The 25,575-nt window shown below is 43.3% G+C and overlaps 1 protein-coding gene across 1 annotated transcript in view; it reads left to right on the top strand.

The window, feature by feature from the left end:
* The window catches only part of LOC111976870 (cadherin-4-like), a 614,552-nt gene that overhangs the window by 511,605 nt on the left and 77,372 nt on the right, over positions 1-25,575 (top strand). Inside the window, exons 7-8 of the mRNA XM_070447844.1 lie at positions 2,021-2,165; positions 3,988-4,160. Of these exons, the coding sequence (XP_070303945.1) occupies positions 2,021-2,165; positions 3,988-4,160 (318 nt within the window). The remainder of the gene's footprint in view (positions 1-2,020; positions 2,166-3,987; positions 4,161-25,575) is intronic.

The following is a 25,575-nucleotide window of genomic DNA, read 5'->3' as shown; positions in this document are numbered from 1 at the left end:
GATTCTTTTTCCTGTCACAAGGCCACAACACTCCTGGCAAGAGGGTAAGAAGGTTTTTAATAGATAGTTGTCATGGCGATACCCCCGCTGACACCCTCTCACTGTCCGATCAGAATCACATAATAGAAAGGTTCTGCTGCTACAAATTGTAACCATACATTCCTCCCCTTCTCCCTTCTCCTCTCTTCACTTTTCTTTCCCTCCTCCTTTTATTTTACTTCTTCCCTTGCCTCCACTTTCCTCCATTTATCTCTTTCCCTCCTCCCTTCCTTTCCTCCTCTCCTCCTCTCCTCCCCTGTTCTCTCTTTTGAAGATTATACCCTGAGAATCAGATAGGTTGGTGGAAGGTCTTACTACATCCACTCATGTGTCCTGTTGATAGTCATCTCAGACATTCTAACAGGCTACATATTTGCCTGTTGCAGTGGAATGTTGATGTCATCCTGATTGCTAGTGGTCCATCTCAAACGCCGAATTGTTCCTAAACCTTTGTCGTTTCACGCAGTCTACAGGGACAAAGTTGAATAAATCTTTGTCGATGATATAAAGCATGCTAGTAAGGTCAAATAGTGAAATATAACACCTTGATTTTAAAGAGAGATCAGTGTGACCCTCTCCCTGGGTGCAGTAAAAACAGAGCACAGATGTTTATTGAATCTTAACATATCCTCTACGGCTAACCAAGGTATATTACCAGCATTTGTCTCCTGCAGTGTTCTTTATCAACAACAAAAAATATTTCAGATGTCTGGGGAGAGAAAGGATATCTGGACAGGCTTTCCTGTCTGTATAGATTTTGATATTAATTATATGTCCAAACTATGTGTTAAATCCTACCGCTGCTGTTGTTAAATCCTACCGCTGCTGGGATAGGATACAGTCGAACAGCAGTTCACATTGACTCACTGTGTTTGTGATGTGGGCTATAAGATTAAGAGATTTTGGGATTCCCTTTCAAATAAACCAACCACAGAATGTTGGACTGAGATCCAAGAAGACTAGGAGAAGAAGTAAACAAAATAATAGATCATATTTTGAAGGGAAGCCAGCTCTTTAAAACGAGGGAATTTTGTTGTTTGTTACTTTCAAGAAACTAGTCCTGAGAATTAGGTATTGGAGATTCTGGAACAATTTTGTAGTGTGCATTTTAACACCAATAAACCCATATTTTTTCTGAAAATCTAGCTAGCTAGACTCCCTTACCCGTATACATGGATGAACGCTTCTCCCTCTCTGTCACGGATGCCATGGTTGCCCTTAGTTTGAAGATGTCATCCAGACAGGCGTTTTACAGATTTCTGTGTTCTCTTTTCGAGTCCCTCCGCATTTGCAATCAAATGCCGGAATTTTCCCCACCTCCTTAGCTATCACACTCTGCTTCTTCCAGAAAGTGGAGAGCATTAGCAACACTTGCGGAGTTCTTTGTGGTATCTTTCGAAAAAGCCACTTTAGAAAGGATTACCTACACGTACTAAGCAGCTCATGTTATAGACAGACGCGTGCTACATGGCAGACCAATCCGAACTATTATCTCAGCCAATCATGGCTAGCAGGAAGGTTCCTCACTTTTTCTGTGGCTAAACCAACTGGGCTCGTAATTTAACAATTTCATTGGTCTTTACAGATGGCAGACAAGTTTGTTATTAAGGCAAATTAAAGTTCACGTGTTCCAGAAGGCATTTCTGCCCAATAAACACATTTTGATAAACATTAAAAAAATTACGTTAAAGTGCTGCTCCTGTGAAGTAGTGACGCGTGACATTCGCCTCGTTTCCTGAAACGAGTCACATATATTATTGGTGCTTGGTACCCATTCGGCTGTGCATTTATGAAATGCAACGTTGATTATTTCTCTCTGGTCCTGTTGTTTTTCTCAAATATGCCCTAATGCAGTGCATAGCATTGGTTACCACACTGCATATCAACCATATCATGTTACTGATGTTGAGTTTGTTAATGGCAGCATAATTGACCCTCTATCTTTATCTCTCTCTCTCTCACTCTCTCTCACCCTCTACAGCTTCGTGCCCATGCAGTGAACATGAATGGTGAGCGAGTGGAGAGCCCCATAGACCTGTACATCTATGTCATAGACATGAACGACAACCGGCCTGAGTTCAAGAACCAGGTCTACAATGGCTCTGTCGACGAGGGCTCCAAGCCAGGTAAACACAGGGATGGATGGAACATTGTCTCTTTCTCACTGATATGGACAGAACAAAGTTCCTACATAAATCACACTGTAGAGAATAGTGAGTTTTACAGCAGTCTTTGCACATTACTTTGCTGTTCTGCGTGAGAAAAATGGAGCCCGTAGAGAATACCATTCGGAGCGTTTGTGTTGTTTTTTTTTATAGATTGATTCAGTTTCACATTCCACTTGATTTAGCCCAGAGGCATTTGCTCAGATGGAGAGCTTCAGTCCTGCAGTGTGCTCATTTAGCTAGCTCTACTGTTGGCTGCATGGCCATAAAGCTGTGGATGGTGTGGCTGGAGATGATACGGCGATTAAATTTACCACGCTTTAGCTGCAGCTCCACTGACTCATTTGATTTATTCCCTCACAGTGGAGAGAAAGGCTGATGAGCCAAGTCGTATTGCACTAGAGGTGATCTGAAATCTGAAGAGGTGTCCAGGTGCACTTTCATTTTCTCACTAACTCTCTCTTTCGTTCTCCTTTTTCAACCTGAAGCGATTTTAATACAAACTCCACCACCCCAACACAGACACACACACACACACACACACACACGCACATGCACAAGCATAAGCACAAGCACACACACACACACGCACACATCACCGATCCTTGGCAGTAGCATGCATGACATTCAGCCGAACAATAATCATAAAAAAAATAGTTTTGGTATTAAGAGCTCCAGTGGTTTCAATGGGAAGCCAATTACAGAGTTGAATTAGTTTTCTTATTAAAGACTCATTTAGGCCCCTAATCCTGTCAGGCACAGAGTAGACGCCCATACAAAGGGTCCACATTAAGCCCCCTAAGAACACCCCGTAATGAAATTAACCAGGCAACGGGTGACACAGTGTGATTCTCCAGAGATAGAGAGAGATAGAGAGATAGAGGGAGAGAGAGAGAGATGGGTGAAAGATTGATAGTCTCCCTAGTTGGAACCAAATGCAAAGCCGCTCTCTGTCTGTCCTTTATCCCTCACTCTGTTCCTCTGCTCTTTCTTCTTTTCCTTTCTCTCTGAGTCCTTTGGAATCCACTTTCTCTCTTCTCGGCCCCATTGACAAATGTTCCTTTGAAATGTAATGGAGTTTGAAATGGTGGCTCGGCTGGAATTATCTCTGGACGAAGCTTGTCACTGGGATGATATTACTATTTCTGATAATAAAAATTGGATGGAAATTACTGGTGGAGAGGAGAGGAGGCAGATGGAGAGAGAGAGGGAAAGAGACAGCTAGAGAGAGAGAGAGAGTGAGAGAGAGAGAGAGAGACAGAGAGAGAGACAGAGAGACAGAGAGAGAGAGGGGGGGGCAGGGAGAGGGGGAGGGACGGAGAAATTATAAAGGAGCCGATACTGGGACAGAGAGAGAGAGGAGTGTAAACAGGGACAGAGAGATAAWGAGAGAGAGTGAGAGATCAGTGTGTGCATGAATGTACAGTACCAGTCAAAAGTTTTTCTTTATTTTKACTATTTTTTACACTGTAGAATAATAGTGAAGACATCCAAACTATGAATGAACTATTTATATTTGAGATTCTTCGGAGTAGCCACCCTTTGCCCTGATGACAGCTTTGCACACTCTTGGCATTCCCTCAACCAACCTTTCCAACATTCTTGAAGGAGTTCCCACATATGCTGAGCACTTGTTGGCTGCTTTTCCTTCACTCTGCGGTTTAAAAATTAAGAAAAACTCTTGAATAAGTAGGAGGGTCCAAACTTTTGACTGGTACTTTGTGCTTGTGTACCTGTCCCTGTGTATATATGCCTCATCTGACTGTTGCCTCCTCTTCCTCAGGTACGTTTGTGATGCACCTGGCAGCCTTCGATCATGATGACAACACCACGGCCAATGGGATGGTGCGCTACCGGATCCTTTCCCAGACGCCACACAGCCCCATCCCCAACATGTTCACCATCAACAGCGAGACCGGAGACATTGTCACCGTGGCAGCAGGCCTCGACCGCGAGGTCAGTAACCCTGGTAAAGCTGGTGGGATGTGTTCTCACTCAAAGTAGGGCCCAGAGATTTTGCTGTTAAGGTCAGAAGAACTCCTGGCCCTCCACATAATGAATGAGGATAATGTAATGTGAAAGTCAAGGTTCATTTCACATAGTGTGTTTGTGTTGTGGTAACAGCAGTGCTGGATCTGCCTCYGAGAACAACCTGGTCTCAGACCATTTCATATTATTTTGTATGTAAATCCAAGACACTCGATTTAGTATGAAACAGTATATACAGTTGAAGTCGGAAGTTTACATGCACTTAGGTTGGAGTCATTAACTTCTCTAGGGTAAGGGGCAGCATTCTGAATTTTGGATGAAAAGCATGYCCAAATTAAACTGCCAGCTACTCATCCCCAGAAGATAAGATATGCATATCATTAGTAGATTTGGATAGAAAACACTCTGACGTTTCTAAAATGGTTTGAATCATGTCTGTGAGTATAACAGAACTTATTTAGCAGGCGAAACCCCGAGGACAAACCATTCAGATATTATAACTTTTTTGAGGTCACTCTCTTTTCAATAGAGTTTCATTGGGAATCCAGATTTCTAAGGGACCTTCTTGCAGTTCCTACCGCTTCCACTGGATGTCAACAGTCTTTAGAAATTGGTTGAGGTTATTCCTTTGTGTAATGAAGAAGTACAGCCATCTTGAACGAGGGTCACTCGAAGTGTTCTGTTTGTTAGAGGCGCATGACCAGAAAGCTAGCTACAGTTTGTTTTAATCCTGTATTGAACACAGATCGTCCCGCCTTCAATTTTACCGATTATTTACGTTGGAAAATACCTAAAGTTGTATTACAAAAGTAGTTTGACATTTTTTGGCAAAGTTTACAGGTAACCTTTGAGAAATTTTGTAGTCACGTTTCACAAGTTGGAACCAGTGTTTTTCTGGATCAAACGCGCCAAATAAATGGACATTTTGGATATATATCGACGGAATTAATCGAACAAAAGGACCATTTGTGATGTTCATGGGACATATTGGAGTGCCAACAACAGAAGCTCGTCAAAGGTAAGGCATGAATTATGTTTTTATTTCTGCGTTTTGTGTCGCGCCTGCAGGGTTGAAATATRCTTCTCTCTCTTTGTTTACTATGGTGCTATCCTCATTTGCTTTAGCCGAAAAGCCTATTTGAATTCTGACATCTTGACTGGATTCACAACCAGTGTAGCTTTAATTTGGTATCTATCTTTCATGTGTGATTTAATGAAAGTTTGATTTTTATAGTAATTTATTTGAATTTAGCGCTCTGCATTTTCTCTGGCTTTTGGCCAAGTGAGACAGTAGTGTCCCGCCTAAACTCAGATTTTTGGATATAAATATGAACTTTACCGAACAAAACATACATGTAGTGTGTAACATGAAGTCCTATGATTGTCATCTGATCAAATCAAATCAAATGTATTTATATAGCCCTTCGTACATCAGCTGATATCTCAAAGTGCTGTACAGAAACCCAGCCTAAAACCCCAAACAGCAAGCAATGCAGGTGTAGAAGCACGGTGGCTAGGAAAAACTCCCTAGAAAGGCCAAAACCTAGGAAGAAACCTAGAGGAACCAGGCTATGAGGGGTGGCCAGTCCTCTTCTGGCTGTGCCGGATGGAGATTATAACAGAACATGGCCAAGATGATCATAAATGACCAGCATGGTCAAATAATAATAATCACAGTAGTTATCGAGGGTGCAGCAAGTCAGCACCTCAGGAGTAAATGTCAGTTGGCTTTTTTAGCACGTCCGGTGAACAGGTCGGGGTTCCATAGCCGCAGGCACAACAGTTGAAACTGGAGCAGCAGCAAGGCCAGGTGGACTGGGGACAGCCAACTTACCATCCTGAGACAAGGCCGAGTATAGCCCACAAAGATCTCCGCCACGGCACAAACCAAGGGGGGGCGCCAACCCAGACAGGAAGATCACGTCAGTGACTCAACCCACTCAAGTGACGCACCCCTCCTAGGGACGGCATGAAAGAGGAGACTCTCTCCCCCTGGCCATGCAGACAGAGACACATAGAGAGAACAAAGGATTTCACATGGTGAACTCCTAAATCYCCAAAATTAGGATTTGATACAAAATGTCCACTTGTGGGAAGGTGGGAATGGTCTGTGGACACTTAAGGGACAGTGATGTTGACTGTGTTTCATTTGGTGACCTCATGAAGGACAGGAAACACACATTACTATATCTCTGAATATGTACATTTCTCAATGATAGGGTTTGCATCTAATTCTTGTATAAAATGAATGAGTAAAGATGAAACTATTTGTGAAATGACATAATATGATGTTAAACCTTTACTGTGAAAGAATTGTATTCCCTTTAAAGTTTAACTAAGTCATTGGCCCACCCCAGTGAGCACAGACATGATCTGGCGTCATGGAACAGCCATTTTCTACTTTTCTACTGTACAAATAAAAAACCCTCCTGAGGAAATCCTCTTCAGACCACGCGTACCTCGATGGACACCGAGGGGGCACAGGTTGAGTTCAGACGACAAAAACCTCAGTATAAGCTAAGGTTGTAATGGTTGTTGAACCAAACTGCTACAGACCTATATCTATCCTACCCTGCCTTTCTAAGGTCTTCGAAACCCAAGTCAACAAACAGATTACCGACCATTTCGAATCCCACCATACCTTCTCCGCTATGCAATCTGGTTTCAGAGCTGGTCATGGGTGCACATCAGCCACGCTCAAGGTCCTAAACGATATCCTAACCGCCATCGATAAGAAACAATACTGTGCAGCCGTATTCATTGACCTGGCCAAGGCTTTCGACTCTGTCAATCACAACATCCTCATCGGCAGACTCGATAGCCTTGGTTTCTCAAAGGATTGCCTCGCCAGGTTCACCAACTACTTCTCTGATAGAGTTCAGTGTCTCAAATCGGAGGGCCTGTTGTCCGGGCCTCTGGCAGTCTCTATGGGGGTGCCACAGGGTTCAAKTATTGGACCGACTCTCTTCTCTGTATACATCAATGATGTCGCTCTTGCTGCTGGTGAGTCTTTGATCCATCTCTACGCAGACGACACCATTCTGTATACTTCTGGCCCTTCTTTGGACACTGTGTTAACAACCCTCCAGACGAGCTTCAATGCCATACAACTCTCCTTCCGTGGCCTCCAATTGCTCTTAAATACAAGTAAAACTAAATGCATGCTCTTCAACCGATCGCTGCCTGCACCTGCCTGCCCGTCCATCACTACTCTGGACGGTTCTGACTTGGAATATGTGGACAACTACAAATACCTAGGTGTCTGGTTAGACTGTAAACTCTCCTTCCAGACTCACATCAAACATGTCCAATCCAATCAAAAATTAGAATCGGCTTCCTATTTCGCAACAAAGCATCCTTCACTCATGCTGCCAAACATACCCTTGTAAAACTGACCATCCTACCGATCCTCGACTTCGGCGATGTCATTTACAGAATAGCCTCCAACACTCAGCAAATTGGATGCAATCTATCACAGTGCCATCTGTTTAGTCACCAAAGCCCCATATACTACCCACCACTGCGACCTGTACGCTCTCGTTGGCTGGCCCTCGCTTCATACTCATCGCCAAACCCACTGGCTCCAGGTCATCTACAAGACCCTGCTAGGTAAAGTCCCCCCTTATCTCAGCTCGCTGGTCACCATAGCAGCACCCACCTGTAGCACGCGGTCCAGCAGGTATATCTCTCTGGTCACCCCCAAAACCAATTCTTCCTTTGGCCGCCTCTCCTTCCAGTTCTCTGCTGCCAATGACTGGAACGAACTACAAAAATCTCTGAAACTGGAAACACTTATCTCCCTCACTAGCTTTAAGCACCAGCTGTCAGAGCAGCTCACAGATTACTGCACCTGTACATAGCCCATCTATAATTTAGCCCAAACAACTACCTCTCCCCCTACTGTATTTATTTATTTATTTATTTTGCTCTTTTGCACCCCATTATTTCTATTTCTACTTTGCACATTCTTCCACTGCAAATCTACCATTCCAGTGTTTTCACTTGCTATATTCTATTTACTTCGCCACCATGGCCTTTTTTTTGCCTTTACCTCCCTTATCTCACCTCATTTGCTCACATTGTATATAGACTTATTTTTCTACTGTATTATTGACTGTATGTTTGTTTTACTCCATGTGTAACTCTGTGTTGTTGTATGTGTCGAACTGCTTTGCTTTATCTTGGCCAGGTCGCAATTGTAAATGAGAACTTGTTTAATTCCTAACCATACCACGTGGAGCATTGGCTACACGGCGGGAAATGGTTCAACTCTATCGATCCCGACAAAATAAACTATCGATCCCGACTCTATCGAACGATTATCTATCCCTACAGAATAAGAGCAAATCTTAGATACTAATTACTAGTCTGCAGCTAGAAAATATGTCATCCAGGGATGCGAAGACCGACAACCGCCGAAACATCTATACTATAAGAACATTTCTGAAAGGTACTCTGAAGTATCTATTCTAACCACAAAAGACTGAACTTTCCAACAGAAGGAGGATTCCAACAGAGATCACGATGACACACTTGGCGTAAATATATATTCATTGCAATTATTCCCGAATGATTGAGCATTCATGTGCTAATCAACTGTGTAGTGACTCTTTTTGTCTTTCCCGCCCTTCTCAGTCCACCAAGCCGTCATATCGGCTTAGCCCACTAGGAAACCTCCCCTATCCTTTCCTTGTAACCATATCTACTGTTTGTTTGTTTATGCATTTCTGTGATTATTTAGTTAGTTAGTAAATAAATGATTAAGACAATTGATGTATGGATGATTCATAGTAAAGGCTGGGTTTGTGCAGACAACCAACAGTTTACAATGTTTGGAATGAGACTAACGTGAGGTAAAGAAGAATTCATTAATTAGATGACTAATTGATCAGATATTAAAATATCTGAAGAGTTATATTTGGAAAATTATAACTTTGTAATCTGAAGATTTTCCGTGGTGCCCCGACTTCCTAGTTAATTACATTTACATGATTAGTTTAATCACGTAATAATAATTACTGAGAATTGATTTGATAAAATAACAGTCTTCACTTTAATGATGCCAAAGACACGACMATCACATTTACATAACTACTCAGACCCTTTAATCAGTACTTTGTTGCAGCATCTTCGTCAGCGATTACAGCGCGAGTCTTCGTGGGTATGACGCTACAAGCTTGGCACACCTTTTTTGGGGGAGGTTCTCCCATTCTTCTYTGCAGATCCTCCCAAGCTCTGTCAGATTGGGTGGGGAGCGTTTCTGCACAGCTTTTTTAAGATCTCTCTAGAGATGTTCGATCGGGTTCAAGTCTGGGCTCTGGCTTCTGTCTGGCCACTCTACCATAAAAGCCTGATTAGTGGAGTGCTGCAGAGATGGTTGTCCTTCTGGAAGGTTCTCCCATCACCACAGAGAAACTCTGGAGCTCTGTCGGGTGACCATCGGGTTCTTGGTCACCTCCCTGATTGCTCAGTTTKGCCGGGCAGCCAGCTCTAGGAAGAGTCTTGGTGGTTCCAAACTTCTTCCATTTAAGATGGATGGAGGCCACTGTGTTCTTGTGGACCTTCAATGCTGCAGAAATGTTTTGGTACCCTTCCCCAGATCTGTGCCTCAAAACAATCCTATCTCGGAGCTCTACGGACAATTCCTTCGACCTCATGGCTTGGTTTTTGCTCTGACATGCACTGTCAACTGTGGGACCTTATTTAGACAGGTGTGTGCCATTCCAATCAAGTTGTAGAAACATCTCAAGGATGATCAATGGGAACAAGATGCACCTGAGCTCAATTTTGAGTCTCATAGCAAAGGGTTTAAATACTTATGTAAGTAAGGTATTTCTGTTTTTATTTTTAATACATTCGCAAACATTTCTAAAACCCTGTTTTCGCTTTGTCATTACGGGGTATTGTGTGTAGATTGCTGAGGATTTTAATTTATTTAATCCATTTTAGAATAAAGCTGTAACGTAACAAAATGTGGGAAAAGGAAAGGGGTCTGAATACTTTCCGAAGGCACTATAGATTAGCCAAATAGTTTTACTTGAGCATAACCCCAAAACAAAGGACTTATTAGCCTACTCTGTTTATGATTTTGTTGTCATGGAGGTCTGATTGGCTCATTGCCTCAAGTTGAAAAATAAATGCTTTGAGCTTACCGAAAAGTGCTATTTGCATGTGAAAAATGTATGCTATAGGCCTATTGTTTTCATTTTTGTTGGTGACACTTATATTTAGATCATTTGCAGCTGTCTATGTAAAGTGTGCGAGTTTGAGTATATCTACGTCGTCCTATATGGAGAAAAAAAATGTATCAGCACAAATTAAATTGATCAATAAAAGCCCCACTCATGGTCTACCTAAATGATACTTGTTTTTGACTGTATGGAACACAATACCACGGAGGAGTTTAGAAGGGAGCTCCTATACAGCTGTTGCAAGAGAGCATTTTTCACTGGCTGTGCACTGGTCGCAAAAACAATGATTGATAGGCATCTTAAACTTTTAAAATTCAACCGTTATTGGGTTAAAATATACATATACATTTGTGAACAGCCATCCACAACAACCACAATCTGTAAGGCCCAAATAGCTAAATGAGAGAGCAGCAGTGTGATTCAATCAATCAATTTTATTTTATATAGCCCTTCGTACATCAGCTAATATCTCGAAGTGCTGTACAGACACCCAGCCTAAAACCCCAAACAGCTAGTAATGCAGGTGTAGAAGCACGGTGGCTAGKAAAAACTCCCTAGAAAGGCCAAAACCTAGGAAGAAACCTAGAGAGGAACCAGGCTATGAGGGGTGGCCAGTCCTCTTCTGGCTGTGCCGGGTGGAGATTATAACAAAACTATGCCAAGATGTTCAAAAATGTTCATAAGTGACAAGCATGGTCAAATAATAATCATGAATAATTTTCAGTTGGCTTTTCATAGCCGATCATCAAGAGTTGAAAAACAACAGGTCTGGGACAGGTGGCGGTCCATAACCGCAGGCAGAACAGCTGAAACTGGAATAGCAGCAAGGCCAGGCGGACTGGGGACAGCAAGGAGTCACCACCGGCAGTCCCGCGCATGTCCTAGGGCCCAGGTCCTCCGAGAGAAAGAAAGAGAGAAGGAGAAAATTAGAGAGAGCCAATTTTCAAAATGTTCATAAATGACAAGCATGGTCAAATAATAATCAGGAATAAATCTCAGTGTGGCTTTTCATAGCCGATCATTAAGAGTTGAAAACAGCAGGTCTGGGACAGGTAGGGGTTCCATAACCGTAGGGCAGAACAGTTGAAACTTGAATAGCAGCAAGGCCAGGCGACTGGGGACAGCAAGGAGTCACCACGCCGGTAGTCCGACGTATGTCCTAGGGCTCAGGTCCTCCGAGAGAAAGAAAGGAGAAAGGAGAAAATTAGAGAGAGCCAAGATTTCAAAATGTTCAAAATGACAAGCATGGTCAAATAATAATCGAATAAATCTCAGTTGGCTTTCATAGCCGATCATTAAGAGTGTGAAACAGCAGGGCTGGGACAGGTAGGGGTTCCATAACCGTAGGCAGAACAAGTTGAAACTTGAATAGCAGCAAGGCCAGGCGGACTGGGACAGCAAGGAGTCACCACGGCCGGTAGCCCGACGTATGGTCCTAGGGCTCAGGTCCTCCGAGAGAAAGAAAGAGAGAAGGAGAAAATTAGAGAGAGCCAAGATTTTCAAAATGTTCATAAATGACAAGCATGGTCAAATAATAATCAGGAAATAAATCTCAGTTGGCTTTTCATAGCCGATCATTAAGAGTTGAAAACAGCAGGTCTGGGACAGTAGTGGTTCCGTAACCGCAGGCAGAACAGTTGAAACTGGAATAGCAGCAAGCCAGGCGACTGGGGACAGCAAGGTTTCATCATGCCCGAGTCCTGACGTATGGTCCTAGGGCTCAGTTCTCAGAGAGAAAGAGAGAATAGAGAATTAGAGAAGCATACTTAATTCACACAGGACACTGGATAAGACAGGAGAAGTACTCCAGGTAACCAACTGACCCTAGCCCCCGACACATAAACTACTGCAGCATAAATACTGGAGCTGAGACAGGACGGTCAGGAGACACTGTGCCCCATCCGAAGAAACCCCGGACAGGCCCAAACAGGAAGGATATAACCCCACCCACTTTGCCAAAGCACAGCCCCGCACCACTAGAGGAATCCTCAACCACCACTTCAATCCTGAACAAGGCCGAGTATAGCCCACAAAGTCTCCACCACAGCACAAACCAAGGGGGCGCCCAACCCAGACAGGAAGATCACGTCAGTAACTCAACCCACTCAAGTGACGCACCCCTCCTAGGGACGGCATGAAAGAGCACCAGCAGCCAGTGACTCAGCCCCTGTAACAGGTTAGAGGCAGAGAATCCCAGTGGAGAGAGGGAACCGGCCTGGCAGAGACAGCAAGGGCGGTTCGTTGCTCCAGAGCCTTTCCGTTCACCTTCACACTCCTGGGCCAGACTATACTCAATCATATGACCTACTGAAGAATAAGTTCTTCAGTAAAGACTTAAGGTTGAGACCGAGTCTGCGTCTCTCACATGGTAGGCAGACTGTTCCATAAAATGGAGATCTATAGGAGAATCCCTGCCTCCCGCTTTTGCTTAGAAATTCTAGGGACAATTAGGAGGCCTGCGTCTTGTGACCGTAGCGTACGTATTGGTATGTACCGGCAGGACCAACTCGGAAAGATAGGTAGGAGCAAGCCCATGTAACGCTTTATAGGTTAACAGTAAAACCTTGAAATCAGCCCTTGCCTTAACAGGAAGCCAGTGTAGGGAAGCTAGCACTGGAGAATATGATCAAATTTCTTGGTTCTAGTCAGGATTCTAGCACGCGTATTTGGCACTAACTAAGTTTATTTAGTGCTTTATCCGGTAGCCGAAAGTAGAGCATTGCAGTAGTCTAACCTAGAAGTAACAAATGCATGGATTAATTTTTCTGCATCATTTTTGGACAGAAGATTTCTGATTTTTGCAATGTTACGTAGATGGAAAAAAGCTGTCCTTGAAACAGTCTTGATATGTTCGTCAAAATCAGGGTCAGGGTCCAGAGTAACGCCGAGGTCCTTCACAGTTTTATTTGAGACGACTTTACAACCATCAAGATGAATTGTCAGATTAACAGAAGATCTCTTTGTTTCTTGGACCTAGAACAAGCATCTCTGTTTTGTCCGAGTTTAAAAGTAGAACGTTTTCAGCCATCCACTTCCTTATGTCTGAAACACAGGCTTCTAGCGAGGGCAATTTTGGGGCTTCACCATGTTTCATTGAAATGTACAGCTGTGTGTCATCCGCATAGCAGTGAAAATTAACATTATGTTTCGAATAACCCCAAGAGGTAAAATATATAGTGAAAACAATAGTGGTCCTAAAACGGAACCTTGAGGAACACCGAAATGTACAGTTGATTTGTCAGAGGACAGACCATTCACAGAGACAAACTGATATCTTTCCGACAGGTAAGATCTAAACCAGGCCAGAACTTGTCCGTGTAGACCAATGTTTTCCAGTCTCTCCAAAAGAAGTGATGACTGGTGTCAAAGGCAGCACTAAGGTCTAGTAGCACGAGGACAGATGCAGAGCCTCGGTCTGACGCCATTAAAAGGTAATTTACCACCTTCACAAGTGCAGTCTCAGTGCTATGATGGGGTCTAAAACCAGACTGAAGCATTTCGTATACATTGTTTGTCTTCAGAAAGGCAGTGAGTTGCTGCGCAACAGCTTTTTCTAAAATTTTTGAAGGAATGGAAGATTCGATATAGCGATAGTTTTTTATATTTTCCGGGTCAAGGTTTGGCTTTTTCAAGAGAGGCTTTATCACTGCCACTTTTAGTGAGTTTGGTACACATCCGGTGGATAGAGAGCTGTTTATTATGTTCAACATAGGAGGCCAAGCACAGGAAGCAGCTCCTTCAGCAGTTTAGTAGGAATAGGATCCAGTATGCAGCTTGAAGGTTTAGAGCCATGATTATTTTCATCATTGTGTCAAGAGAATATAACTAAAACACTTAAGTGTCTCTCCCGATCCCAGGCCCTCGCAGAGCTGTGCAGATCCAGGACAGCTAAGCCCTGGAGGAATACGCAGATTCAAAGAGGGTCCGTAATTTGCTTTCTAATGGTCATGATCTTTTCCTCAAAGAAGTTCATGAATTTATTACATTTACATTTTACATTTTAAGTCATTAGCTGACGCTCTTATCCAGAGCGACTTACAAAATTGGAAAGTCCATACATATTCATCCTGGTCCCCCGTGGGGAATGAACCCACAACCCTGGCGTTGCAAGCGCCATGCTCTACCAACTGAGCCACACGGGACCAAGTTATTACTGCTGAAGTGAAAGCCATCCTCTCTTGGGGAATGCTGCTTTTTAGTTAGTTTCGCAACAGTATCAAAAATAAATTTTGGATTGTTCTTATTTTCCTCGATTAAGTTGGAAAAGTAGGATGATCGAGCAGCAGTGAGGGCTCTTCGGTACTGCACGGTACTGTCTTTCCAAGCTAGTCGGAAGACTTCCAGTTTGGTGTGGCGCCATTTCCGTTCCAATTTCCTGGAAGCTTGCTTCAAAGCTCGGGTATTTTCTGTATACCAGGGAGCTAGTTTCTTATGACAAATGTTTTCGTTTTTAGGGGTGCAACTGCATCTAGGGTATTGCGCAAGGTTAAATTGAGTTCCTCAGTTAGGTGGTTAACTGATTTTTGTCCTCTGACGTCCTTGGGTAGGCAGAAGGAGTCTGGAAGGGCATCAAGGAATTTTTGTGTTGTCTGAGAATTTATAGCACGACTTTTGATGCTCCTTGGTTGGGGTCTGAGCAGATTATTTGTTGCGATTGCAAACGTAATAAAATGGTGGTCCGATAGTCCAGGATTATGTGGAAAAACATTAAGATCTATAACATTTATTCCATGGGACAAAACTAGGTCCAGAGTATGACTGTGGCAGTGAGTAGGTCCAGAGACATGTTGGACAAAACCCACTGAGTCGATGATGGCTCCGAAAGACTTTTGGAGTGGGTCTGTGGACTTCTCCATGTGAATATTAAAATCACCAAAAATTAGAATATGATCTGCTATGACTACAAGGTCTGATAGGAATTCAGGAAACTCAGAGAGGAACGCTGTATATGGCCCAGGAGGCCTGTAAACAGTAGCTATAAAAAGTGAATGAGTAGGCTGCATAGATTTCATGACTAGAAGCTCAAAAGACGAAAACGCCATTTTTTTTTTTTAATTGAAATTTGCTATCGTAAATGTTAGCAACACCTCCGCCTTTGCGGGATGCACGGGGGATATGGTCACTAGTGTAACCAGGAGGTGAGGCTCATTTAACACAGTAAATTCATCAGGCTTAAGCCATGTTTCAGTCAGGCCAATCACATCAAGATTATGATCAGTGATTAGTTCATTGACTATGACTGCCTTTGAAGTGAGGGATCTAACATTAAGTAACCCTATTTTGAGATGTGAGGTATCACGATCTCTTTCAATAATGGCAGGAATGGAGGAGGTCTTTATCCTAATAAGATTGCTAAGGCGAACACCGCCATGTTTAGTTTTGCCCAACCTAGGTCGAGGCACAGACACAGTCTCAATGGGTATGGCTGAGCTGACTACACTGACTGTGCTATTGGCAGACTCCACTAAGCTGGCAGGTTGGCTAACAGCCTGCTGCCTGGCCTGCACCCTATTTCATTGTGGGGCTAGAGGAGTTAGAGCCCTATCTATGTTGGTAGATAAGATGAGAGCACCCCTCCAGCTAGGATGGAGTCCGTCACCTCCTCAGCAGGTCAGGCTTGGTCCTGTTTGTGGGTGAGTCCCAGAAAGAGGGCCAATTATCTACAAATTCTATCTTTTGGGAGGGGCAGAAAATAGTTTTCAACCAGCGATTGAGTGCTGAGACTCTGCTGTAGAGCTCGTCACTCCCCCTAACTGGGAGGGGGCCAGAGACAATTACTCGATGCCGACACATCTTTCTAGCTGATTTACACGCTGAAGCTATGTTGCACTTGGTGACCTCTGACTGTTTCATCCTAACATCGTTGTGCCGACGTGGATAACAATATCTCTATACTCTCTACACTCGCCAGATTTAGCTTTAGCCAGCACCATCTTAGATTAGCCTTAACGTCGGTAGCCCTCCCCTGGTAAACAGTGTATGATCGCTGGGTGATTCGCTTTAAGTCTAATACTGCGGGTAATGGAGTCGCCAATGACTAGGGTTTTCAATTTGTCAGAGCTAATGGTGGGAGCCTTCGGCGTCTCAGACCCCGTAACGGGAGGAGTAGAGACAAGAGAAGACTCAGACTCGACTCCGACTCCGACTCGCTACATAATGGGGAAACCGGTTGAAAGTTTCTGTCGGCTGAATGAGCGACACCGGTTGAGCATTCCACAGCATTTCCCTCCAGAAGCCATGAGAAAGTTGTCCGGCTGCGGGGACTGTGCGGGGGGATTTATACTAACGTTACTATCTGTACTTACTGGTGGCACAGACGCTTTCTTCCTTTCCTACACTGAAATTACCCTTGCCTAACGATTGCGTCTGAAGCTGGGCTTGTAGCACAGCTATTCTCGCCGTAAGGCGATCGTTCTCCTGTATATTATGAGTACAGCGACTGCAATTAGAAGACATCATGTTAATGTTACTACTTAGTTTCGGCTGTTGAAGGTGTTGACGAACCATGTCCAGATAAAGCGTCCGGAGTGAAAAAGTTGAATGAGGGAAAAAAGTTGCGATGGAAAAACTAAAAATATAAACGGTAATTAAAAACAAAACAAAAAACGTAAAGTTGTCAGCTAGCAAAGTAAAGTAAAGTTGGCAGCAAAACGCACAGCAACAAAACGCACAGCAACACGTCTGCAGATTCAACATTGATTCACATCAATGCGCTATGTAGATATCAATAATAAGTGACATCCGTATCACCTGTAGGCTACACCACTGCTGTCGTCCTTACCTCCAAGCCTTTATTCAAGTTGGATAATCTTTGGATGCCAACAGCAGTCGCGACATTGGATGACATAGCTTGGACTTTAGCCTATAAAAGCCTATTCCTGCTTTAGAAAATATGATATCATACACTGCAGTTGAGGAACAATGGGAAAGTAAATCTGCTTTAAAACTTGATCAACTTGTAACCCCACTTTTGAGAAAATGGCCCGTGAATGTTTTGGTAAACCTACTGGAGAGCTCTTCTTTGTCTACACCTATTCAGCATCATTCACACCCATCTCTTTAAGGATTTGCTTGTGAGGCCATGTGCTAAACAGAGTGAGTAAGGTAGTGTAATAAACAACCAAAGATTTCAAGACTAAAAAGTAGTAGGATACAGAAGGTGTAAATGGCAGAGTGAAATGGTTACTTACATTTTGTTTAGACGTGTAGCTAGCTAGCTAGGTAGCTAAAGAATGAACCATAATCCCAAACCATACTACCATGCACTATGCATGAATCTGCAGGTAGCTAAAGCTAACCAACTAATTTCAATGTTAGTTAGCTATAATTAGCAATGTAAATGGCTTTGTAAGATACAAATAATATTACTACACAGATCATACACATAACATTGGCTAGCAAGCCAGCCAGCTAACGTTAGCTAGCTAGCTAACAGTATGCTTTAACTTGCAATGAAAGCGACTTTCTGACTAAATTTGAAATGTAGAATATCGTAAAATGTAGCTAGACTTTTATCTGTATACATGGATTAACACTTCTCCCTCACTGTCATGAAGGCCATGGTTGCCCTTAGTTTGCAGATGTAATCCGGAGACTGTTGATCGCTGTTTCCTCCCCATCACTGTCATCAGGTTCAATGAAAATGTTTTTACCTAAATCAGGGATTTCCTCGTCTATTAATTTTCAAAGTCAGAGAGAGTCAGCATGGCACGATCGTCCTCCAGAAACTAGTCCATCACAACTTTTCCCCACTGATCTTTGTCGATAGCACCTGTTAAATTCAGGGCAGCAATGTTGAGAGTAGTAGCAACAGTTTTGCAGTTCTTAATGATATCTTTCAAAAAAGCTGTGGTAGCAAGGATTATCTACACATATTGAGCAGCTCATGTTATAGACAGAAGCAAGCTACATGGCAGACCAATCAAACTTGTCATTGTCGTTATGAAAAAGTATAAACACAAAAATGACAGGCTGCCTGACATCAACAGCCTGGGGGACCAAAATAGCATAACTGGTGCATTTTAACACCAACAAACCCATATTTTTCTGTAAATGTAGCTAGCTAGACTCTTTTACCCGTATACATGGATGAACGCTTCTCCCTTTCTGTCACGGATGCCTTAGTTTGAAGATATAATCCATACAAGTGTTTCATACAACAGCCTTCTGTGTTCTCTTTTAGACTCCTTCCACATTTGTAATCAAACACCTGAATTTTCTCCATCTATCATACTCTGCTTCCACCGGGCGTTCCACTGATTTCAAAACTYGGTCCTCCAGAAAGTGGAGAGCATTAGCAACACTTGTGCAGTTCTTCGTGGTATCTTTCAAAAAAGCCACTTTAGAAAGGATGACCTACACGTACTAAGCAGCTCATGTTATAGACAGAAGCGTGCTACATGGCAGTCCAATCCGAACCCATCTCTCGGCATGTGCAGCCCAACCATTATCTCAGCCAATCATGGCTAGCGGGAAGGTTTTTCCATGGCTAAACCAACTAGACTCGTAATTTAACAATTGTATTCGTATTTACAGATGGCATACAAGTTTGCTATTAAGGCACATGAAAGTTTACATGTTCCCGAAGGCATTTCTGCCCCGCAAAAATGCCTCTCCTGTGAAGTAGTGACTTGTGACATACGCCTAGCTTCCTGGAACAGGTCACAATTATACCCAGCTCAGGGCTCCAGCTATGCATTTGGTTTGCTAACTTGCTAGCTAAGTGACTAGATGTCAAGATAAAGCTTATTGGTTCCAGCAGAGACATTCAATCCCCTCCTTCATCAAGATCCCTGTTGACTAAATAGTTTTGTTTGTCAAATAAAAATAATACCTAGTAATACCATATACCCCGGGATGGTACATAAATGGTGTCACGGTATGACAATCTGGATACCGCCCAACCCTAGTGAGTGTGAGAGGGTGAGTGTGAGAGGGTGAGTGTGAGAGGGTGAGTGTGAGAGGGTGAGTGTGAGAGGGTGAGTGTGAGAGGGTGAGTGTGAGAGTGAGAGAGAGAGACCTATCAAACATACACAAACATACACAGTGAAGTATAGAGAGAAGGAAGAGAATGAGAGGCAGAGGAAAGCATGGTTGGTCACAGAAAAGACTGAAGGAGGAAGAAAAGATGATGAGAGACATTGAAAAAGAAAATAAAGTAATGGAGGAATGAGTGATAATATAGTGATACAGAGAGGTAACAATATGGCAGACACACAAGGAAGGGAAGGAGGCAGGGAGGGAGGGAAGGAGGGAGGGAGGGATGGAGGGATAGAAAATAAGAGGTAAATTGATGGAGACAAAGGAAAACATTTTAGCTGAACCGCTGCTTGCTGTTCCAGCTCTGTCTTATCTGGAGACTGCTTATCTAACCTGACTCATTCCCAATGTTGGGTTAGAGCTAACACACACACACACACACACACACATACACACACACTGTAAATAAGATCACACTGAAATACACACAACGTTTTCTCTTTCTTTTGCACAAACACACAAACACACAATATCTCTGTTGAAGCACACAAATGTATGTACGCCAGAAAGTTTCCTCCATCACTCCCATAGAGAACAGATAAAAAAGCCCTTACCCTTGCAGAAATCTGAGTGCATAAAACATCAACATAAATACTTAACAGACCAGGAGGGAGAGAGAGAGAGAAAAAGTGGTACTGCCGTTGCTGTTACTAGCCCAGTTTTCAGAGTTAGGCTAGAGTCCCATAAGGTCTCTGTCTGCCTCTCCTCAAGAGAGACTTGCTTAAAGCGGGGTTTCTCTAAGAAGCCAGATGTCTAAGTGTGCCCCCTCTCACCCCTCTTTCATCTATCGCTTTCTCCCCTGACTCCTCTCTCCTACAACACACATGCCTTTCAACACTTTCCCTTCTTCCTCAATCTTTATACTGCTCTTCTTATCCTTAGCTCTCGCTTTCCTTCTTGATTGTTTTTACCTGTAGACTTCTCAGRTACAAGCCTCTGGGTCTTTTCTCTTTCCCTTTGTTTCCTCCTGGTCTATGAAGTGTAGACTCAGTGACAGCAGCTCTGTAGCGTTAGTACATTACAGTACAGTGCAGTGTAGTGCGTAATGGTGAAGTGGTTTAGAGGTTCCGAGGTGCTCTGCATAATTATTGACTTGTTAAGGTAGTGGGCCTGGTGTAAACACTGTAGATCACCACTGATGGGGCTGGCAGGCTAGCTAGTGCTCCTAGACAACATGTTAAGAAAATAAAGAGGAAGCATGTGTGTTTATGTGGGAGGGTGTGTGTGTGCATGTATGCATGTGTATGTGCACGCTTGTGTGTCCATGTGGATGTCACTGTGTGTGTGTGTGTGTCAGTGCATGTGAATGTGTGTGTGGTTATGGGGGGTTGAGAGGCTGCTGCTGAGCTGAGCTGTCTAATCCTCCTGATTTGGAGTCACAGTCTAATTGGGATATTTACTCTGTAATTAGCAGTGGAGGGAGACACTGGGAGTGTAATTGGGAATTCCAGGAAAGAGACATATTATCCTGACATCTCCCAGGTCCTGTTCTGTCCTGTCCTGTCCTGTCCTGTCTGTCTGTCTGTCTGTCTGTCTGTCTGTCTGTCTGTCTGTCTGTCTGTCTGTCTGTCTGTCTGTCTGTCTGTCTTCTGTCTGTCTGTCTGTCTGTCTGTCTGTCTGTCTGTCTGTCTGTCTGTCTGTCTGTCCTGTCTGTCTGTCCTGTCTGTCTGTCTGTCTGTCTGTCTGTCTTCTGTCTGCCTGTCTGTCTGTCTGTCTGCCTGTCTGCCTGCCTGCCTGCCTCTTTGAATATTTCAGCGTTCTAAGGGTTGGTTGCAGCACCATGGACAGCTCAGCAGAGTGGCACAGCTGTTGTGATTTCCCTTGGTCCTATACAAACTACATGACCAAAAGTCTGCAGACAACTGCTCGTAAAACATCTCATTCCATGATAATGGTCCATTTTAAGTCAAAAGGAATATATATGATTTAGTATATGTAAAGATAACATTAAATTAAGAATAGTCTGATGGTGCCTCCCAAGTGGCGCAGCGGTCTAGGCACTGCATCTCAGTGTTGCGGCATCACTACAGCCTGGGGTTTGATCCCAAGCTGTGTCACAACCAGCCCGGGACCGSGAGTCCCATAGGGTGGCGCACAATTGGCCCAGTGTCATCCAGGTTAGGTTGAGTGTTCACCCATGACTGCGTGGCCACGCGCGCCTCCAACTCAATCATCAAATTTGCAAGCGACACAACAGTTGTAGGCCTGATTACCAACAATAACGAGACAGCCTACAGGGAGGAGTTGAGGGCTCTGGCGGAGTGATGCAAGGAAAATAACCTCTCCCTCAACGTCAACAAAACAAAGGATTTGGACTTGATAGTGGACTTCACCAGACAACAGAGAGCGCACACCCCTATCCATATCAACGGGATCGCAGTGGAGAAGGTGAAAGCTTCAAGTTCCTCGGCGTACACATCAATGACAATCAGAAATGGTCCACCCACACAGACAGTGTGGTGAAGAAGGTGAAACAGCACCTCTTCAACCTCAGGCGGCTGAAGAAATTAGGATTGGCCCCTAAGACCCTCACAAACTTTTACATATGTACAATTTAGATGTATCACAGCCCGGTACGGCAACTGCACCACCGCAACCTGTTCACTACGCTATCAGAAGGCGACGTCAGTACAGGTGCATCAAAGCTGRRACCAAAAGACTGAACAACAGCTTTTATATCAAGGCCATCAGATTGTTAAATAGCCATCACTCACAACTGCGACCTGGCTGCTGCCCTATGTACATAGACATGGAATCACTGGTCACTTTAAATGGAACTGGTCACTTTAGAGTGACACACAGCCCCAGACCATGACGGACCCTCCATCTCCAAATCGATCCTGCTCCAGAGTACAGGCCTCGGTGTAACGCTCATTTCTTTGACGATAAATGCGAATCCGACCATCACCCCTGGTGAGACAAATCCGCGACTCGTCAGTGAAGAGCACTTTTTGCCAGTCCTATCTGGTCCAGCAACGGTGGGTTTGTGCCTATAGGCGACAWTGTTGCCGGTGATGTCTGGTGAGGACCTGCCTTACAACAAGCCTACAAGCCCTCAGTCCAGCTTCTCTCAACCTATTGCGGACAGTCTGAGCACTGAAGGAGGGATTGTGCGTTCCTGGTGTAACTCGGGCCGTTGATGTTGCCATCTTGTACCTGTCCCGCAGGTGTGATGTTCGGATGTACCGATTCTGTGCAGGTATTGTTACACGTGGTCTGTTACTGCGAGGACGATCAGCTTTCCGTCCTGTCTCCCTGTAGCGCTGTCTTAGGYGTCTCACAGTACGGATATTGCAATTTATTGCCCTGGCCACATCTACAGTCCTCATGCCTCTTGCAGCATGCCTAAGACACGTTCACGTAGATGGGCATCTTTCTTTTGGGKTTTTTCAGAGTCAGTAGAAAGGCCTCTTTAGTGTCCTAAGTTTTCATAACTGTGACCTTAATTGCACACCGTCTGTAAGCTGTTAGTRTCTTAGYGACCGTTCCACAGGTGCATGTTCATTAATTGTTTATGATTCTTCAGGATAGGGTCTATTTTTCTCAATTTCCGCCTGACTGACGTGCCCAAAGTAAACTGCCTGTTGCTCAGGCCCTGAAGCCAGGATATGCATATAATTGGTACCATTGGAAAACACTAGAGTTTGTAGAAATGTTAAAATAATGTAAGAGAGTATAACACAATAGATATGGTAGGAGAAAATCCAAATAAAAACCAACCGGAAATCTTTTTTTTTTGAGAGCACATGCTCTTCCAATGGAATGTTTTGGTAAAAAATGTAATCTAGCTCCCAGTATGCAATTCCTATGGCTTCCACTGGATGTCAGTAGTCTTTGTTCAAGGTTTCAGGCTTGTTTCTTCCCAAACGAGGAAGAATAACGATACAGGGACACAGACTTAGAAATCAGTGTATGCGCACGCGATGAAGAGGACACGCACCTGCTAATATCATTTTCCTATTGAACATACTTCTTTCCGTATTAAATTTTATAGTTTAATTACCCTAAAATGTATCTGAGTATTAAATAGAAACGTATTTTGACTTGTTTTAACAGTTTAGAAGTAGCTTTTTGGATTCCTTTCTCTGCATGTTGAATGAGTGGATTACTCAAATCGATGGCGCCAACTAAACTGAATTTTTGGGATATAAAGAAGGATTTTATTGTCACGGCCGTTGGAAAAAGAGTACCAAGGTGCAGCGTGTGTGAGCGTACATTTTATTTATTAAATCAAAATGATGCCGAACAAAACAATAAACATTACAAAAACAAATCGTGAAGCTCAAAGGCTATGTGCCMTAAACAAAGTCAACTTCCCACAAACACAGGTGGAAAAAAGAGCTACCTAAGTATGGTTCCCAATCAGAGACAACGACAGCTGTCCCTGATTGAGAACCATACCCGGCCAAAACATAGAAATAGAAAATCATAGCAACACAAAACATAGAATGCCCACCCCAACTCACGCCCTGACCAAACCAAAATAGAGACATAAAAAGGATCTCTAAGGTCAGGGCGTGACATTTATCTAATAAAACGACACGACATGTTGTAGCTGGGACCCTTTGGATGACAAATCAGAGGAAGATTTTCAAAAAGTAAATGAATATTTAATCGCTATTTGTGAATTTATGAAACCTTTGCCGGTGGAAAAATATTTTGACCTAGCCTTAGGTCCATTGAACAAGCATGGGGAACAGTGTTTAAACCCTTTACAATGAAGATCTGTGAAGTTATTTGGATTTTTACGAATTATCTTTGAAAGACAGGGTCCTGAAAAAGGGACGTTTATTTTTTTGCTGAGTTTATTTCCATTCTTTTTCCATTCAGCTTAATTCCATTCTTTTACTTTTAGATTTGTATGTATATTTGTGAATTGTTAGATACTACTGCACTGTTGGAGCTAGGAACACAAGCATTTTGCTACACCCGCAATAACATCTGCCAAATATGTGTATGTGACCAATACATTTTTATTTGAATTCATTTACTTGTAGCCTACTTCTTAGCTGAAATACCTGTGAAAAGGACCTGATCACGTGACGGGCATTGGCTACATCTGAGAGAGCCATGTGAGTGAGAGGTGCTTCGGAGCTCCGCAGACGGGAGAAGGGAATTATAATTCAACCCAAGGGCACAACGGCCACTTTGGCTACAAAAGGCATGGATTTTTTTTAGGGTGCATTATGGTCACACAAGGGGGATGCTGCCGGGAAATTTGAGGCCTGGTGAGAATATTATCAAGTGCTCGTCAAATTGTGAATTAGAGACTGATAAAATGTGGGCAGTTTGCAACTTTTTTCAAATCATCATTGGAGTTCCATCATGCAGCCTTAGAATGTATTAAACAGCAAAACATATAGCCCAACGTTTGTATCACAAATAAAGTTGCATAAATAACTCTAAATTAAGCATATAAGGAGGATCAGTTTTGTTGTTAACCGCTCAACACAGAATAGCCACATGTGTGCACTTCCTTTGAAAACGTTTGAAGAAAATAGCCTTTCTATTTTATTAAGCTGTGTTCAATTGTGTTCTTCATTATATCAAATAATTAAAAAGATTGCCACAGAATTCTAAGCAAATCTTGTCTGCTAAATTAACTAGTGTAGCCATATCAGGGCCTAACATAAGAACAACTCAGAGTATGCTATTCTGTCCATCCGAAATAGACAACATTTTCTTCATATCATATTTCTTTAGACCTGTCTAAATATATCATGGATTTATTGTGATGGTATAGGCTATATTACATGGATTTAATAGACCTTTTAAAATGTAGAGGTTCCAAAGGGCTTGTAGGCTATGTGTGGAAGCCAGGAGATGCTAAACGTGTTTATGCTAATTAACGGTCAATTACCGTGAGACCGGCAGTAATTTGCTTGACAATTACCAGCTGACGAAATGTCATCACCGGCACAGCCCTACACACAGCTCCAAGAACAATTTCACCACAGTGTTCCTTTTCAAAGTGCCTGGGCTCCCATTAAGGTGAGTGATGGGGCCCGGGGTAGGGGCTAAGGTACAGGTGTAAGGTGTAGAGTAGGAAGAACAGGGGAGGGGACAGCCAGGGGAGGGGATAAACGAATCCCTTTGCTTCTAATTACGTCAGACAGACAGACTGACCAGCCCACACTGGAAAAGCTGTCATC

Source organism: Salvelinus sp. IW2-2015, linkage group LG17, assembly GCF_002910315.2.
Source record: "Salvelinus sp. IW2-2015 linkage group LG17, ASM291031v2, whole genome shotgun sequence".
Classification (NCBI taxonomy): Eukaryota; Metazoa; Chordata; class Actinopteri; order Salmoniformes; family Salmonidae; genus Salvelinus; species Salvelinus sp. IW2-2015.
The sequence above is the reverse complement of the archived record's forward strand: the minus strand, read 5'-3'. Positions and strand labels throughout refer to the sequence as shown.